At 47.4% G+C, this 19,589-nt stretch overlaps 1 protein-coding gene across 3 annotated transcripts in view; it reads left to right on the top strand.

Moving 5' to 3' along the window:
• TTLL11 (tubulin tyrosine ligase like 11) overlaps nucleotides 1–19,589 on the top strand; it is a 268,751-nt gene that overhangs the window by 95,089 nt on the left and 154,073 nt on the right. For all 3 annotated transcript variants that reach the window (XM_061433419.1, XM_061433418.1, XM_061433420.1), the window contains exons 4-5: nucleotides 3,519–4,094; nucleotides 18,765–18,860. In XM_061433419.1, the coding sequence (XP_061289403.1) occupies nucleotides 3,519–4,094; nucleotides 18,765–18,860 (672 nt within the window). The remainder of the gene's footprint in view (nucleotides 1–3,518; nucleotides 4,095–18,764; nucleotides 18,861–19,589) is intronic.

Here is a 19,589-nt window from a genome sequence, read left to right as displayed (position 1 = left end):
GGGGTCTGGTGGCTTGGGGAATGACATTCAGAACAGCTATGAAGCTTTCCCATAAATAGTGCCTATACTGGAGCAAGCCAGGAGCCCAGACAGAAGATCTGGAACTGAGGCAGGCCTGGCAAACTCAGGATCTATGATGACAGTTCCAAGAAGGACAAGCTCAGAGGCCAAACTCTTCAGTGTGTGGCCGTATTAAGAGAATCTTTCCAATAGCATTCAGGGAAAAAGAGACGTTTTTTATTTTGTCAGAGATAAAGACGGCACAGAGAACTTGCTGTGAGGTCAGAAGGCTTCAGTTCTCATCCCGTGTGTGTGTGCTAAGTGGCATCAGTGGTATCCGACTCTGTGTGACCCCATGGATTGCATCCCGCCAGGCTTCTCTGTCCATGGGATTCTGCAGGCAAGAATACTGGAGTGGGTTGCCATTTCCTACTCCAGGGGATCTTTCCGACCCAGGAATAGAACCCGCGTCTCTTAGTTCTTCTGCATTGGCTGGGGTGTTCTTTAGCACTTGCACCACCTGGGGTACCCCAGTTCTCATCCTAACCGTCCCCATAGCCAGTTAGGGGACCGAAGGCCACTCATGTCACCTCTCTGAGCCTCCACTGCTCCGTTTGAATTATGAGAGGATTGTGTGCCATTGATCTCCGAGGATCGTTCCAGTTCTAAAGGTTCCATGATCCTGTTGGTATTAATAATCTTGATTTGTATGGTACTACCCTGGCAAAGAGCAGAAGAAATATTCAGTAATGCAGTGAATGACAGAGACTATTGACCATGTAGTTTAATTTATTTAAGGCATATACAGTGAATTCAAAGGAGAAAATATTGTGGCCAATAATATATTGAACTGTTAGTATCTTCAGCATAGCAAAAGCTTTCCAGAGGGAAAAATTACCCATCAGTGCAAACCTGACATTTTTCACTTCTTGATCCATAACTGCCATTTCTCCCGTACGCTTATATTTACTGTAAAGGGCCAAACGTATGAATGCTTCAGATGAATATTAAATAACTACATAAGCGTCAAGGTCACTGTTGCGAGGGAGGCTAGGTGGAGGGCCCTGGGAGGCCAGCATTGATCTCCTGTGAAGTTCTATCCTCGAATCCTGCTGACGAGGGGAAACAATGGATGTGGACCATTATTAAGGCTTTAAGTGTTTCCTCCATTGTTAACGATCTTTTACAAGCCCGGGGTAACTGATAGCGCCCAAGGAATTGGCAAAAGCTTCACTTAGAAATATAGGCTGGTCAGAGAGATAAGTAAAACCCAGAGCACAGATGTCCTGGGTTGGGCTTACGCAGCAAAGGTGTGCGGCCAGGCAAGTCCAGCGCTGGGGCACGCCGGCTCAGCTCTGTTAAGGTTCAGCAAGGAAGGAAAGCTCTCTCTTGGGCTCTTTCAAGGCAGAAGCTGCAGAGAGTAAGGGGCTTCTCTGGTGGTCCAGTGGTTAAGACTTCGCCTTCCAATGCAGGGGATACCAGTTCAATTCCTGATCAGGGAATGCAGATCCCACATGCCTTGCAGCTAAAAAAAAAAAAAAAAACCAAAGGATAAAATAGAGGAAGGGGGCTTACCTGGTAGCTCAGTGGTAAAGCATCCGCCTGCCAATGCAGGTGACATGGGTTCAATCCCTGATCCGGGATTGAAATTCCACATACCTCAGAACAACTAAGCCCGTGCGCCACAACTTCTGACTTTGTGCTCTAGAGCCCAAGAACCACGACTGCTGAGCCCACACACAGCAACTACTGAAGCCCTCATGCTCGAGCCAGTGCTCCACAGCGAGAGAAGCCACCACAGTGAGAAGCCCACACTTCAACAGAGTAGCCCCCGATCACCACAACTAGAGAAAAGCCCGTGCAGCAACGAAGACCCAGCAAAGCCACAAATAAATAAAAACCCAGAGGCAATAGTGTGACAATTTCAATAAAGACTAAAATTGGTCCACATTAAAAAAAAAAATTTTTTTTTAGGCATTAAAAACTTAAAAACAACAGCAACAAGGGAAAACCAGATCCACCTTTAAATTTCCTCCAGCTCCCCTGCCCTAGAGAAAACCTCTCAAGGATCAGACAAGTGTCTGGGGGAAACTGGGTGTGTGTGAGTGGTGCAGAGTCAGGCTGAGTGTCTGAGCCGGTCAAGCGCCCCAGGTAATTATGTGGGTGTCCTGCTGACCTGGAGCTGGGAGGAGAGCACATCTTAGGATGACGGAATCTAGTTTCAAAAGGTCTCAACAGATCAAAGGATTGAGTGAGTCTACCAGATGAACCTAATGAGAGACACAGAAGCTGAAACCAATGGTTCCCGTGCGCGAGCTCGCTGTAGTGGCGCGTTCCGCCCTGTGCACATTTCAGTTTATTTCCTCTTTACAGTGATCCGGGGAGGGGGAAGGTTTTATATCCCCGTTTTTAGAACGAGGAGACTGAGACGTGGAAGTACAGAGGACGGTGCACACACCTCAGAGCCCTGGATCTGGTTTCAATCCCGGTTCTGCCCCTCAGTCTGCCAGAAAGTTACTTCATCTTTAAAAAAAAACAGCAACACTATAATCGCTTTAAATAAAGACTTTGGAGTTTCTTATAAAGTTTCAAAAACAAACAAACAAACAAACAAACAAACACAACCAGCAACACCCAGGCTTTATGGCTGCCTTTTATGTGTCAGCTTCAGTGGGCTTCAGCTTTTGCATGTGTTCTCATTTAATCCTCAGAACAATCTTGCTCCTATTTTACAGACGGAAAAGACACAGATAATTTATGTAACTTGCATGGGGTCACACAGGAAGTAGCAGGGCGGGGATCTGAGCCCAGACAGTCTGACTTCCAGGCCTGCGTTCCCTGTTTCCTATATTACGAAAAGGGAACAACCATATGTTCTGCGAGGGCTGGATGAAATAACTTCTGTAAAGTGCCTCAAATAGTCCCCACACATAAGTGAAGTGAAGGTCACTCAGTCACGTCTGACTCTTTGCGACCTCATGGACTATACAGTCCATGGAATTCTCCAGGCCAGAATACTGTAATGGGTAGCCTATCCCTTCTCCAGCAGATCCTCCCAACCTAGGGATCGAACCCAGGTCCCCTGCATTTCAGGTGGGTTCTTTACTAGCTGAGCCACTAGGGAAGCCCGAGAATACTGGAATGGGTAGCCTATCCCTTCTCTAGCAGATCCTCCCAACCCAGGGATCGAACCCAGGTCCCCTGCATTGCAGGTGGATTCTTTACCAACTGAGCTATCAGGACTTGCGCAGGGTGATAGCTAATAACCAGCCAATACCTGGGGTTGGAACCCCGGTCTCATGATTGCAAACTGGCCGCATTGAAAGGAACAAGATCGGGGGCCATTTGGGGGTCACTGTCTCAGTGCCTGGCACAGAGTTACGTCTGGCAGGTGCTGAGTGAGTCCTTACATAGGTGGGGTCATTCTGCACTCATTCACCATTTGCCAAGGTCCTGCTGTGTCTCGGGGACCAGAGGGGACAGGAATATGGTGCTAACCGTCCTTTTTCTCCCTCCAGGTTCGAATGGTGAAAGATGGGGACCCCTCCTGGAAGCCCACTTTTATTGTGAAACCTGACAGTGGTTGTCAGGGTGACGGAATCTACCTCATCAAAGACCCCAGTGACATCCGCCTGTCAGGGACGCTCCAGAGCAGGCCGGCGGTGGTCCAGGAGTACATCTGCAAGCCCCTCCTCATCGACAAACTCAAGTTCGACATCCGTCTGTACGTCCTGCTAAAGTCTCTAGAGCCCTTAGAGATCTACATAGCCAAGGACGGACTCTCTCGGTTTTGTACGGAGCCGTACCAGGAGCCCAACCCCAAAAACCTGCACCACATCTTCATGCATTTGACCAACTACTCCCTGAACGTCCACAGTGGGAACTTCGTCCATTCGGACAGTACTAGCACGGGCAGCAAAAGGACTTTTTCTAGCATTCTCTGTAGGTTGTCCTCCAAGGGTGTTGACATCAAGAAGGTCTGGTCCGATATCATCTCCTTGGTGATCAAGACCGTCATTGCCCTGACTCCAGAACTCAAAGTGTTCTACCAGTCAGATATACCCGCGGGGAGGCCGGGCCCCACCTGCTTCCAGGTAACCAGCGCCAGTTCCCAGCCGGTTCTTGGCCTTGACCGGGCTCTCCCTGGTCTCCTGTGGGGTGAGGGATGGGGGCGGGGTGGTCAGAGGGGTGGAGGGATGGTTGCCCGAATGGGCTTTGGTGTGAAAGCAGGGTCCAACGTTCTGCTTTCTATTCGCTGGCTGTGTGACTTGGGGCAAGTTACTTCCATTTTCTCACCTGTAAAATGAGACTAAGAGTAAACCTCCCTTAAAGGATGCTTGTAAGAGTCAAATGAGCAGTATGGAAAGCCCCAGTGCCTCCCGTTCATTCTTTCTTCCTGTAGTTTTCACCAGCTGCTTAGCAGGGGCCAGGCACTGTTCGAGGTACTAGTGAGACAGGAAGTCAGGTCCCTGCTGGCTGATGCAGAGAATCTGTGCTCTTGTGGGAGATGAATAAGTTAAAGAGCAATTTGTATAGGGACTTCCCTGGTGGTCCAGTGGTTAGGACTCCACACTTCCAGTGCACGGGGCCTGGGTTCACTACCCGGTGGGGGAACTAGGATCCAACATGCTGTGTAGAATGGCCAGAAAACGGAAAAAAAGCCATTAGTATGAAGTGTCACGAGTGCTGGAATAGAGGAAACACACCAGGAAACATACCAGGTGCTGTGAGATTGTGGGGCCATCTAACATTTTCTGAGTGGGAACAAGGGTGGTCTGGGAAGACTTCCCAGAAGTAGCAGCAGTTAAACTAGGACCTGGAGTAAGAGTTAGATGGAGCAGGCTAGACTGGAGAGGGCTGGGGAGACAAAGCATCCTGGGGGGGACATGCTTGCAGCCCCAGATGTGAGTCTGGATGGAGGGTGGGGTTTGAAGCAGAGACATGGAGGGAGATGAGGAAGTTGAGGTGGGAGAGGTCGGTGGGGTAAGTCATGGAAAGCTGAGGGCAATGGGGTCCACGGGAGGGTGCCCAACGGACACAGATGCACTCAGGTTTGCATGTGACAAGGATCAAACTGGCCACAGGGTGAAGACCAGATTGAGGGGAGGCTAGGAGCAGGGTTGTGGGGAGAACTGGTAAGCTGAGTGCTTTCCTATGACCAAGAGAGGATGCCAGCTTGGGTTGTGAAGGGCTTGGTGGTGTTGGAAAGAACAGATGTGAGAACCATGGTGGTGGTGGTGGTATAGTCGCTCAGTCATGTCTGACTCTTGCAACCCCACAGACTGCAGTCCGCCAGGCTCCTCTGTCCGTGGGATTCTCCAGGCAAGAATGCTGGAGTGGGTTGCCCTTTCCTTCTCCAGGGGATCTTCCCAACCTAGGAATTGAACCCGGGTCTCCTGCATTGCAGGCAGATTCTTTACTGACTGAGCTTTGCAGGAAGCCCATGTGAGAACTATGAAAGGGGTCAAACAACCAGACTTGGTGATTGGCTGGGGCTGGGGGACAGTGGAGAGACAGTGGCAGGGAAGATGCAGGGAACCCAGACCAACTCCTGGCTGGCTTAGGTGCTTGGATGGATGAAGAGAAGCCGCCGGAAGGGGGCCAGACTTGTGGGCAGGAGTCAGGAGTTGGACTTGAACATGCCTCTGAAGGGCCTGTGTGACATCCAAGTGGGGAGGTTAGGTGGACATTGGGCATCTGATCCTGGAGTACAGGAGCGGGAGGGCTGGGCGGGACAGAGATGGGGAGCATCAGTGTTCAGATGGTCATGGGGCCGTGAGACGCTGCAGGGTGAGCAGAGGCCAGAGAAGACCCCCTTGGGCACCGCCATTCAGTAAGGGACAGGGTGATGTGTGGAGCACTGGGTCAGCCAGTGGGCAGGGAGGAGATGGACACGGGGGTGGTGCATCCTTCCAGGTCATTTGGCCATGAAGGTGGTGGGGGGAGACCTGGAGTCTAGGTGCTTGGTGGGGACACAGTTTCCTGCAGATAAATTGGAGTAGGGAGCAGATGATACGAAACACCACCTCTGGGACCCCCATGATCTAATCTTGAAGCGGTTAGTATATAAGAAAGAATACGTGGAACATGTGTGTAACCTATGAAGCAGAAGCACGAAACCATCATCTCCAGCCTACCTCCCAACCCAAGGTCCCCAATTATAGTGCTGCTCCCTGATCCCGTTCCTCACCCCGAGGTAACCATCATCCCGAATGTTCTCGTTATCATTTCCTTGCTTAAAAAAAAACCTTTTATTATATGCGAATATATCCCTGAGGAATATATGGTTTTGCTTGTTTCCGAGCATCATAAAAACACTGCAATCACGCACATAGTCTTCTGCCACTCTCTTTTCGGCTCTACGTGGAGGTAGGTCGTTGGTTCGCTTTCATTTGCACGGTTGTACATCCCGTTGTAAATACGCACGCTTTGTTCATCGGTTCTTCTATCATTGAACGTTTGAGTTGTTTCTAGTCCTTTAAAGGCTGTGGCAGGAGAGACGCAGGTAGCGTGGAACAGGAAGGGGGAGGGGGAGGCAGCGGGGCGGCATTTCTGACGGAGAGGATGCTCGTTCGGCAGCAGGAGAGGAGGCTGACCCCAGGATACAGCCCCAGATCCAGAGAGGCTACCCTAGTAGTGGGCACCAGTCAGCGGGCTTTCTGGGAAGGCCGGTGGAAGCCTTTGACGGGGCATTCAGGCAGTGGTCAGTTTGGGGGGTGGGGTTGGGGGTCGTGGTGGTGGGGGTAATTGTCATCCAAAATCTGTCCTTAGGCACTTGGACCCCAGGCAGGATGTCCAGCTCAGCCATCAGGCTTAGGGCATTAGAAAGGGGAGGTGGGCACAACTTAGAGGCAGGACCAGAGAAAACAAATCCTGGCTTGAGCCACAGGAAGGTGAGGGCGAAGGAGAGAGTTGCAACGTGGAGGCATCCAGGGGTCATCCCAGGGGACTGCGTGGTCACATCTGTTCGACAGTGACAGCTATTCCAGGAGCGTCATGTGGGCCCTCGTGCATGGCCAAGCCGCAGAGCCCTGGCACAGCGAGGGTGCAGGGTGGAGGGCCAGGCCGTGGTTTTTCTGCCTGTTTTGCTGTGGACCAGTGGCATGGGGAGGCCATGGGCTGGAACCAGGGCCCCAGCTGCAGGGCAGACAGAGAGGGAGCCGCTGGTTTGGACAGAGCACAGCTGGCACATGAACCACAGGCCCGTAAGCGTTTTCCATTGCTCGACCACGCTGAGTGCTGCCAGGCCTGGGGTCGGGAGAGGAGCACAGGGCCGGAAGCAACCCTCCAGGAGGAGTTCATCCTCTTCGCGGCTGGGGGTCCCGTGGGCACGTTTCCTCAACACCCCGAGCCTCTGTTTCTTTCTCTGTGAATCACCTATACTCACCTCCTTACCTGCCATCTTGGGAGCAGTGTGAAGTAATGAGGGTGAAATCCTTTGATGTGGTATAAAGCACGTGGTGGTTTAGTTGCTCAGTCGTGTCCAACTCTTACAACCCCAGGGACTGTAGCCCATCAGGCTCCTCTGTCCATGGGATTCTCCAGGCAAGAATACTGGGGTGGATTGCCATTTCCTTCTCCAGGGGATCTTCCCGATCCAGGGATCGAACCCACATCTCCTGAACTGCATGAGGGTTTGTTACCGACTGAGCCACCAGGGAAGCCCACAAAGCATTAGATACTTGAAATCTGTTTTCAAGTACATTTCAGATTCACAGTGATTGAGAAAACAGTGTTTTGTTCTCCTTGGAGTCCTCTCTTGCTTTCTTTATCCTTATCACTTGTTGAAACACTTGTTAGTTTAGGTCTCAAACACCTGAACTAACTTGGAACCCAAAGATTTGGGGACAGCACATGGTTCTGACATGGACTTGCCGTGTGACGTTCTATAAGCCGCTTGACTTTTCTGTGCCTCTGTTTCCTCACCTACATCACAGGGTTGTCGTCCAACTCACATGAGATCAAGATGATAAAGGGCTTTGCAAACTATAATGTTTTGTGCATATATAATGCATTTTTTCTTTGTCATGGACGCCCCTTTTGCTTGTAGCCAGGCCTGGCCCAGACTGCAGCATTCCAGAACATACACTCTAAGCCAACAAAATTACATTTATCCTAAACATGTGACTGTGACCCCTTTCCAATCACAGCCACAATAACTACTTGGGAAACTGTGATGGCCCGGAGCAGGGGCTGGCGTGGCTGGGCTGTGGGCAGGTTTCCTGTAATCTGTTGCCTAGGAACATGGCTGCCCTGTCATTCTGGTCTGTCCCCCTGTCATTGCCCAGACAGCCCTCAGCAACATTTCCCCCTGTCAGCCTTCTGGAGGGCAGCTCTGTGACCCCGGCTCAGAGAGTCAGGCCCGTCTGGGTGTAGACGATTCATGTGGCAGAAAGGCACACTCAGCGGAGAGCTTTCCAGCAGAGTTCAGCTCTCGTGAACTTTTCTATCTCAGTTCTGCAGCTGGGTTTCTGTCGTCCTCTCGCTCTGGGTCCACTTCTCTCCTTGGCTGTGATCCTTTCCCTTCAGTGTCTGGAAGAGGCACCTTCCGTGAGTGCTAAGGTGCTTCTTCTCTCCCTTCTTTGCTCTTCTGATCTCCCCCACCATCAGCCCCAAACACCCCACAGGAAGGAGGGGAAGGAACAGCCCAGCGCTCACACATGGGCTTGAGTTTAGTTCTCAGATGCCCTGGATTTGAGCTAACCCCAGCTCCTGCTTCCAGCAGCTCCAGCTGGAGAGCTTGGCAAGCTAACCTTTCTCTGACTCAGTTTCCTTATCTGCAAATAGAATATTGGTCCCTGCCTCACAGAGTTGTTGTGAGACTGAGTGAGAGAAAACTGTGTTGAAGAGTACCCAGCAGGCAATCACTTAATAAATAAGGTCATATCGTTTGCTATCGGTCACGACAGTTGTTCTCAAACTAGTCTACGAAGAAGTGCCTTGAACTTAGGGGGAAACCAGGAAGCAAGTCACATTTCCAACTTAATGGAACACTGGTGTTCCAAGGAGCACAGTTTGAGAAACAGGTCCTGACCCCTGCTGCCTCCCAGCCTGGCCCCAGCCTCGCTTCCCTGTTCCTCCCAGATCCATGCGAGTCTGCCAAACACAGCTGACTCCTGTCTCCTGGACATCCTCCATGTTTCCCCACTTCTGCCCTTTTGTTCTCTCCTGGCTTGGCCCCTTCTGCCACGCTCTCTCTTCTGCCACGCTCTCTCATCTTCTCCCTCTCTTGTAAAATCTAGTGCTGGCAAAGTACAGCTTGAATCCCACCTTTTCCATAAAGCCTTCCTTGACTACTTTTGACATGTAAGCTTTTTTTTTTTTTCCTTCTTTAAGACACATATGCTGGCTGCCCACTGACACAAGCCCTGAGCTAGCTGTGGGCGTGTGGTATGGGCGAGGTTGCAGTCCTGCTCCTAAGAGGTGCGCGGTGTGCTGGGGAGCACTGCCACGTGGGAGTCGTGAGCACCATGGAGGGACATGTGCAGGATTATGGGAGAACACAGACAAGGCAGCTTGTCTGCACCCCCTGCGTTGGAAGTGCGGAGTCTTAACCACCGGACCACCAGGGAAATCCCAGTGTGACCACTTCTAACCAACACCGCTGCCTCCATCCCAGTCCAGACAGCCGTCATCTTGTACTTGTATCACTGCAATTGCCTCCTAATTGATGTTCGTTTTCCCACCCTTGCTGCTTGTAGCCTATTTTTCTCACTGTAGCTAAAGTGATTCTTTTAAAACATGTCAGATTAAATTACTTCCCCGTGTAAAGTCTCCAATGGCTTTCTCATTGCACTTAAAATCCTGGCTCCTTACCATGGCTTGCAAGATGCTACATGATCTATCCCTTGCCATTCTGTCTGACCTCATCTCCTGTCTCCCTCCCTCTCACTCCTTGCTGTTCATCAGAAGTGGCCTGTGTTCTTGCCGTTCCTTCTGCTTGGGACGCTCTTCTTCAGCTCTTCAAATGACTTATTTGCTCACTTCACTCAGTCCCTGTTCATACATCACCTCCTGAGTCTTTGGCTTCTGGTCGTGATGGAGTAACAAAGACTGGACTTAACCTTCTTTTGAAAACAACTAGAATACCAGACAAAATACACGAAAGAAGTGTTTTCAGATTTTGTACCACAGACAGCTCGGCATCATAATCCCAAAGGAAAGTGGGAAACAAAAGCCGAGATGTGTCTACGGTTGCCTCAGCTTTCTGTCTGGGGGCACTCTCTAAGACACGGGCGGGGGTGAGGGTGCACCTAAACAGAGTCCTGTGACCTCAGTGAGTTGAGGAGATGGAGATAAGCATTTTAGTGATGCCAAGGTGGCTGGAATTCTGTGGGCAGAATTCTTTAAAGGAAGGACCCAAGCAGGAAAAGAGCTACAGGAACCTGCATGGGAATCCCTGTACACCTTTGCTGAGTGCTGGGCTATTCATATGTAGAGGGTTAATCCATAGAGTTGGGCAAGAATGACCAGGGAACTGAGAAGATGAACCAGAGCTCACACAGAGCAGGGAGATGTCCAAGCTCCAAAGAGTCAGTGTGGAGAGTGCTTGGTGGTTACTGGACACATTCAAGGGAGACTGCAGAGAAGTTCTGTCCTAATGGATTGAATCTTCCCTGGGATGAAAGTTACTCTAGACTCAATCTGCTGCTGCTGCTGCTGCTAAGTCACTTTAGTCGTGTCCGACTCTGTGCGACCCCATAGACAGCAGCCTTCCAGGTTCCTAGTAAAGCTTAAATAATAGGCCTGGAAGGTATCAGCATAATCTGTAAATAACTGAGTACCTAAAAATTTCAGTTCAGTTCAGTCGCTCAGTTGTGTCAGACTCTTTGTGACCCCCTGGACTGCAGCATGCCAGGCTTCCCTGTCCATCACCAACTCCCAGAGCTTAGTCAGACTCATGTTCATTGAGTTGGTGATGTCATCCAACCATCTCATCCTCTGTTGTCCCCTTCTCCTCCTGCCTTCGATCTTTCCCAGCATCAGGGTCTTTTCAAATGAGTCAATTCTTCACATCAGGTGGCCAAAGTATTAGAGTTTCAGCTTTAGCATCAGTCCTTCCAATGAATATTCAGGACTGATTTCCTTTAGGTTTGACTGGTTTGATTCCTTGCAGTCCAAGGAATTCTTAAGAGTCTTCTCCAACACTGCAGTTCAAAAGCATCAGTTCTTTGGTACTCAGCTTTCTTTATGGTCCAGTTCTCACATCCATACATGACTACTGGAAAAACCATCACTTTGACTAGATGGACCTTTGTCGGCAAAGTAATGTCTCTGCTTTTTAATATGCTGCCTAGGTTGGTCATAGCTTTTCTCCCAAGGAGCAAGCATCTTTTAATTTCATGGCTGCAGTCACTATCTGCAGTGATTTTGGAGCCCAAGAAAATAAAGTCTGTCACTGTTTCAACTGTTTCTCCATCTATTTGCCATGAAGTGATGGGACCAGATGCCAGGATCTTAGTTTTGTGAATGTTGAGTTTTAAGCCAACTTTTTCACTCTCCTCTTTCACTTTCATCAAGAGGCTCTTTAGTTCTTCTTTGCTTTCTGCCATAAGAGTGGTGTCATCTGCATATCTGAGATGTTATTGATATTTCTCCCAGCAATCTTGATTCCAGCTTGTGCTTCATCCAGCCTGGCATTTCACACGATGTACTATGCATATAAGTTAAATAAGCAGGGTGACGATATACAGCCTTGACACATTCCTTTCCCAATTTGGAACCAGTCTGTTGGTCCATGTCTGGTTCCCGCTGTTGCTTCTTGACCTGCATACAGGTTTCTCAGGAGGCGGGTAAGGTGGTCTGGCCTAAAAACTTCACACTTTTTAAAAAGAAGACAAATCCAGATACTGAGCATTAAATGTCCAGTATCCAATAAAAAGCCACTAGATATTCCCCAAGGCAAGAAAAGGTAACCTATACCTAGGGGGAAAATCAATAGGAACAGTCCCATAAATATTAGAAATAATGAAACTGATAGAAAAAGGATGTTAAAACAGCTACTACAACTGTGTACAAAAGTTTAAAGGAAAATAGTTTACTGTAGAGAGAAATGAAGCTATGAAAAAGAACCAAATGGAACTTCTAGGAACCAAATGGAAGAAAACGCAATATCTATATTGAAAATTTCACTGGATTAGGATTAACAGCAAATTAGATACTGTAGAAGAAATGATCAACAAACTTGAAGACATAACAATAGAATTTATTCAAAATGAAACACAGAGAGGAAAGTGACAGGAAAAATAAGTGAACAGACCCTCAGTTACCTATGGTACAATATCAGATGGTCTAACATCTGTGTAATTGGAGTTTCCTGAGCAGAGGAGACAAGGAAGATACAGAAAAATATTTGAAGAAATGGCCACACATACAATAATGTGTACACACACACACCAAAGCTTATCAAAGTCAGATCAGTGACAATAAGAAAATCTTAAAAGCAGCTAGAGAGAAAAGACACATTATGTTCAGAGGAATGAAGGATAATTGAAAACCTTTCATCAGAAACAGTGCAAACCAGAAGACAGCAGGATGACAAATCTCACAAATCCCAGGCCTTTCCTGACCACCAAGCCCTTCCCTCCATCCACTGCACACACTCTGTGTTCTTACCTGGTCGTAGGTATTTACTTGCTTGTGGTCTCTCTTCTAGAATGTAAGCTCCAAGAGGGCGGGAGTTAAAATGAACCTTGTCTTCTTCACTGCTTTATCCCCAGTGGCTGGAATACTACGTAGTGCTGCTCAATAAATATTTGATAAATAAAGTTGTCTTCCAAGTAGAAGACAGCAGAGAGTAGGAAAGCATTCTAGAACGACTAATGTTGTTTAGTTGCTAAGTCACGTCCAGCTCTTTCGCAATCCTGTGAACTGTACCTGCCAAGCTCCTTTGTCAAGGGATTTCCCAGGTAAGAATACTGGAGTGGGTTACCATTTCCTTCTCCAGGGCATCTTCCCGACCCAGGGATTGAACTCGGGTCTCCTGCGTTGGCAGACAGATTCTTCACCACTTGGGAAGCCCAGAATTACTAACAGTTCAGCACAATTAGAGCCCAAGACATGCAGCGTTGAGTTGGAGGAAATAAAGCTAGAGTTTGACAGAGATGCTGGTCATAGAAGAACTTATTGGACATGCTCTGGAACTTGGGCTTCCTCCTGTAAGCCAGGATTTTAGGTGGAGGGGGTCCTAACATTTTATTTGCATTTTAGAAAAATTACTCTGGTAGCCCTTTGTGCGAGGTGATTTTGAGAGCAGGGAAATGAATGGGGGAAGGTATTAAAGTAGTCCAGGTGAAAGATGGTGTGGGTTTGATCTAGGCTAAGAACAGGGAGATTGGGCCAGGTCTAGAAAGCTGTTTTGGAGGTAGAATGTACAGAGCCTGTGAACAGCTAGATGTGAAGGAAGGAGAGATTTCTGGCTGACTGCTGCTGGCTCAAAGTCCCTCACAGGCTACAGTTAACATATTGTCTAGGACTGCAGTCATCTTGAGGCTACAGGGGAAAGATCCCCTCCCCAGCTCACTCACATGGCTATTGGCAGGCCTCACGTCCCCCTTGCTATCGGCTGGGACATCAGTTCCAGAGGCCATCTCAGCCTCTCCATCCAGCGGCTCACAACGTGGAAGCTGGCTTCCCTTAGTGTTGAGGGAACAAGAGAGTAAGAGAATGCATCTCAAGATGCAAGCCACAGTCTTTTTATATAACCTAATATTTGAAATGCTAAGCTAAGTCACTTCAGTCGTGTCTGACTCTGTACGACCCCATAGATGGCAGCCCACCAGGCTCCCCCGTCCCTGGTATTCTCCAGGCAAGAACACTGGAGTGGGTTGCCATTTCCTTCTCCAATGCATGAAAGTGAAAAGTGAAAGGGAAGTCGCTCAGTCACGTCCGACTCTTAGCGACCCCATGGACTGCAGCCTACCAGGCTCCTCCACCCATGGGATTTTCCAGGCAAGAGTACTGGAGTGGGGTGCCATTCCCTTCTCCATATTTGAAATGATATCCCATAATTTCTGCCCTGTTTTGTTTGTTAGAAAAACATTATTAGGTGCAGCCCACTCTCAGGGAAACGGGCTTACAAAAGGGTGTGAATACAGGAGGTGGTATCATTGGGACTATCTTAGTCTGCTGATCACAGATAGTGAGTTTGGTTATGTTGAATGTGAGGGGTGTGGGGTCTCCAAGTTGGGAATATTCTGGATGCAGATGGATGTGTAGTTCTGGGGCTCAGGAGGTAATTCCCTCATTGGAATGTAGGTTGGAGGCTTTACCTGAGTTTACAATGAATGGCTCAGGGCCCTTTTCTCTCCAGCTTGCTTTGGAAGCTTCCGGAAGTGAGGGATGAAGGACAAGATATCTTTGAGTCCCCAGGGCACCCTGTAAGTAGCAACACATCATTGCTGATTGAATGACTTGGAGGGTGGAGAGTATCACATAATTGAAAAGTTTTTTCTCTCTTTCCATTTGACATTTCCTTCTCTGCCACCAAACTAGAGGGAGGTTTTCCTGTTTCTAAGCTGCAAGTTTCTAATGTGCAAAGTGGATGTTAGATTAGATTAGTAGTGTTGTTGTTCAGTCTGACTCTGCAATTCCATGGACTGTAGCCCACCAGGCTCCTCTGTCCATAGAATTCGCCAGGCAAGAATACTGGAGTGGGGTGCCATTTCCTTCTCCAGGAGATCTTCCCAACCCAGGGATTGAACTCAGGTCTCTTGTATTTCAGGCAGATTCTTTACCACTAAGCCACAAGGGAAGCCAGGATTAGCAGTATATATATGTATATATACTTGGATCACAATGAACTGTGGAAAATTCTGAAAGACATGGGAATACCAGACCACCTGACCTGCCTCTTGAGAAATTTGTATGCAGGTCAGGAAGCAACAGTTAGAACTGAACATGGAACAACAGACTGGTTCCAAATAGGAAAAGGAGTACGTCAAGGCTGTATACTGTCATCCTGCTTATTTAACTTCTATGCAGAGTACATCATGAGAAACGCTGGGCTGGAGGAAGCACAAGCTGGAATCAAGATTGCCGGGAGAAATATCAATCACCTCAGATATGCAGATGACACCACCCTTATGGCAGAAAGTGAAGAGGAACTAAAAAGCCTCTTGATGAAGGTGAAAGAGGAGAGTGAAAAAGTTGGCTTAAAACTCAACATTCAGAAAACGAAGATCAAGGCATCTGGTCCCATCACTTCATGGGAAATAGATGGGGAAACAGTAGAAACAGTGTCAGACTTTATTTTTTTGGGCTCCAAAATCACTGCAGATGGTGACAGCAGCCATGAAATTAAAAAACGCTTACTCCTTGGAAGAAAAGTTATGACCAACCTAGATAGCGTATTGAAAAGCAGAGACATTACTTTGCCAACAAAGGTCCGTCTAGTCAAGGCTATAGTTTTTCCAGTGGTCATGTATGGATGTGAGAGCTGGACTGTGAAGAAAGCTGAGTGTTGAAGAATTGATGCTTTTGAACTGTGGTGTTGGAGAAGACTCTTGAGAGTCCCTTGGACTGCAAGGAGATCCAACCGGTCCATTCTGAAGGAGATCAGCCCTGGGATTTCTTTGGAAGGAATGATGATTAAGCTGAAACTCCAGTACTTTGGTCACCTCATGCGAAGAGTTGACTTATTGGAAAAGACTCTGATGCTGGGAGGGATTGGGGGCAGGAGGAGAAGGGGATGACAGAGATGAGATGGCTGGATGGCATCACTGACTCGATGGACATGAGTCTGAGTGAACTCCAGGAGTTGGTGATGGACAGGGAGGCCTGGCGTCCTGTGATTCATGGGGTCGCAAAGAGTCGGACACGACGTAGTGACTGAACTGAACTGAACTGAATCTAGTATAGATAGATGTGTAGATATAAATATATACTTTTCCCATGGGAACCCAAGGATGTAAAAAAGGTAAAAGTTGATCTGATCTGGTCTCCCCAGTGCTTCCCCCTCAAAATAATCTCATATTGAAAAGCACTGAACCAAATAAATTCCTGATTTTCTGCCAGATCTGACATTCTGGGATCTTATGAAAAGACCAACTTTTGGCTCCTCCAAGTTTTGTGATTTTGTTTCTTGAGATCCACTGCTGCTGCATTTTTCATTAAACTTTGGGGGAAAATTCATCTTTCCTTGAACTCGTGAAGAACTATAAAGATGACTTTCATTAAGTACTATGTGTCTAGTACCATGCAAAACATTTTACATCCCATTATCTTTACTTGCTCCTATCTCCCCAACTCGAGTGTAAGCTCCATGAGGGTAAGGACTTTGTCTAGTCCACTCCTGTATTTCCAGAAGCTGGAAGAGCCTCTAGGGCACAGGAGGCATTCAGTACTTAATGAATGAATGGACTAAGGTAGGCACTATTCTTATGCCCATTTTACAGATGAGGAAACTGGGGCTTGGAGCTGCTAAGTCACTTGCCGGTAGTTACACAAGTTGAAGGCAGAACTAAGATTTGAAATGAGTTCTTCTGGACTCCAAAGCTAACAATGTCATTTCTTGTTGATGCGATCAGTAGGAAACCGGAAAGGGAGCCAGCGTATATTGAGTGCTTTCTTTAAGATGGGCATAACTCTAGGGACATTTTTGCTTCCATTGTCAACTACCCTGCAAGGTAGCTGTTGTTAGGCCCATTTTTTTCCAGATGAGTTATGTGAGGCTCACAGAGGCCTAGAGTTGTGTAGCAAATATGAGAGACTGAACTGGATTGAAGCCCAAGTCTGGCTCCAAAGCACTCCTACACAAGACTCAACACAGTCAACTCCATGCACCAAAGTTTAGGCCCTGGAAAGTTCTGTGCTGCTGCTGGGTGCGGGTCTGTACAGTTGGCGAAGCTGTGCTACTCCTCTTCTCCAGCTTTCCCATAGCTGTGGATTCATGAAATCCCTGTGCACTGAGCTGAGATGAATCCACCAGGCCGAGAAAGGACAAGTCCAAGCTTCTAAGATGTAGCAAAAAGTAAGCGTCCGTGACTCAGGATGATAAACGTTGACACTGCCTCCCATTGTTCTCTGTAGGCTCATCAACATCAGGTCTCAGACCAGGTCTGAAGTTAGACTGATGATGTCACCAGAGTCTCTTACAGGCCTCATTACTCATATCCACTTGTCATATATTATTAAGCAGATCTATAATACATGTAACATTTTCTACTGAATTTCCATTCCTTTCTTCTTATGACCAGGAAAAGAAAAATAGAGTGAGGATGACTTTTCCCAACTTTTCATCCTTATTGTCTTTTCTTGAAGAATAGCCTTATCTTGAATTACACACCCTGCCCCCCACCCCCAAATGGTCATTCCGGCTCTGAGTTCATTAATAAGGATGAAGCTACACTTTAATAATTATCATTTAACTAATGCATATTCTAGATAGACAAGTAAATGGATTTCCCCTCATATTTTCTTCTTGAGTCCACAGAGGAGGCGATGCAGCTGTGTCTTTGTTCTCTCCCCTCCTTTATTCTCCATGTTACTTTTGGAAGCTTTGGAATGGTATCACTCATATTAGAAGTTTTCTTCTACCTTATCACCTCCTAGAGAGATAATGACAGTCCTCCCGAGAATCCTGCATCCTCATAGTCCACGTCTGAATCCAATTAGAAACTGCGATCTCAAGGGTGAGGAGATGTTATCTAGATAAAGGGCTATTTCAGGCCTAGGGAATGAAATGCACAGGGTGACTTATCCTAAACAGGGGACTCCTGAGGAATTGAAACAGTCCACAAGACAAAGCCACACTTGAGGCAGAATGCCAGGTTCAAGAGCAGGAGGTTGGCTGGTTGGCAAGGGTGCTAAAGCTGGCCATGGGTGCAGGCTGGCTCCAGGGGCATATGGGCTGTGCTGTCACAGAGGGCCCCACACTCCAAAGGGTTCCATGCTTGGTTTAATGCTCTTGTTTCAGCATCATGAAATTTGTTAATACTTTTTGAACACTGCATTTCTATCTTGCACCAGGTCCCACAAACTGCATAGCAGTTCTGCAGTTCTGAAATCCAGCTCTGTCCTTTATGAGAGGAGCAGTCTCAGGGAAACCCACTGGCCTTTCCAAGACTCACTTTCTGCTTCTGTGAAATGCAGAGCACAATCCCTACTTCAAATATGCTGTTGGGAGAATGAATCAAGATTGTGAATAATTGGTGCATTGTATCATAATTGGTGCCTAGTGGGCACCTAATAAATATTCCCTTCTTCTTGGGTAGGAGGGTCCATCAGAATTATCCAGGGGATTTGCTACTGAAAATACACTGGCTGCATTCCACTCTGAAAGACTCTGACTCATAGGTGTGGGTTAGGGATGAGCAGTGGTTTTGAAAGGGGTCCCTAAGTGATTCTGATATATACCCGAGGTTAAGAAACATAGTCTCAGGTTTTTTAGAGATCCAGCTAAGAGGCAACTTAAAAGAGGAGAACAGAAGGAGAGGGAGAAACTGATGGACAATTACTGATCCTTAACATAATAAAAAACCTGTTAAAGAAGAGCGAGGTCATCATCTTACAGCCCTTCAGACAACACCGATGGTGCTGAAATGAACCATGGGACCTCATCCCATTACCAAGACCCCTATAAAATTTTCTGCTGTCCATTTGGCCTGACAAGTCCATCCGGAGGAAGAGGGGCTATGGATGAGAGAAGCCAGGGTCAAGGCCCAGGTTGGGGGCGGAGGTGGAATTTAGTTTCACCTTAATACCCCTAATATAGTACCTAATTCCTGAAAAGACACTGCAACTAATTCTGAATTATGTTTATGCAGATTTTAGGCTTTGACATTCTTCTCATGAAAAATCTGAAGCCTATACTACTTGAAGTAAATGCAAATCCCAGCATGAGAATCGAACACGAGCAAGAAGTAAGTATTTTGAGTATCTCATTGAATATAGTACCAGGCAAACTGAATGGTCCCACTCTTCTCGCTGCTCCCTTGGCTAAACAAGATTCGACATTGCCAGATTTGCCCGGCCAAGTTCTGTTCCTGCCTAAATAACTTCAGTTTTGTTGAGCTCAGAACATCGTCTATTAATATAAGACCTATCTGACCTATGGTGACTTCCCCGCGTGCCCTTCTCCAGTTCTGAAGATCTGCAAATGGAGAAGCAGCTGAGCCTTTCCATCAGTTTTGACATGAACTAATTAGTTAGCCTCAGGAGATGAACTAATTGAAATTCTATGAATATGATTTAGCCATGTCGACATGCTTGAGTCCCTAAGATAAATAGTACATTGAGCAGTGCTTATCTCCCCCCACCTGCCCCTCCACCCCCCTCTTAAGAATGCATTAAAAAAGACTGGAAGGAAATACACTGACTATTAATCCTGGGTTTTGGGTGGGGGTGGATTATGAAGGTTCTTTTCTTCACCTCTTCCATATATTCAAATATTCTACAATGAGCATATATCATTTTGATAATGAGAAAAACCCAGTGCTATTCTTCCCCCTTCGTGTATTTTGATTTGTAAAAGGAAACTGACATTTTAAAGGTAGACTGAAGGGAGCCTTTAAACAATTCTGACAGTACAACCACTGGGGCTGGTGCTTGTGGTCAGTTGGTGCCGAATCACTGTCTCTACCATAACATGG

This window comes from Bos javanicus, chromosome 11 (genome assembly GCF_032452875.1).
Source record: "Bos javanicus breed banteng chromosome 11, ARS-OSU_banteng_1.0, whole genome shotgun sequence".
In the NCBI taxonomy this organism is placed as follows: Eukaryota; Metazoa; Chordata; class Mammalia; order Artiodactyla; family Bovidae; genus Bos; species Bos javanicus.
Note: the sequence above shows the minus strand (reverse complement) of the source record. Positions and strands in the feature narration are given on the sequence as shown.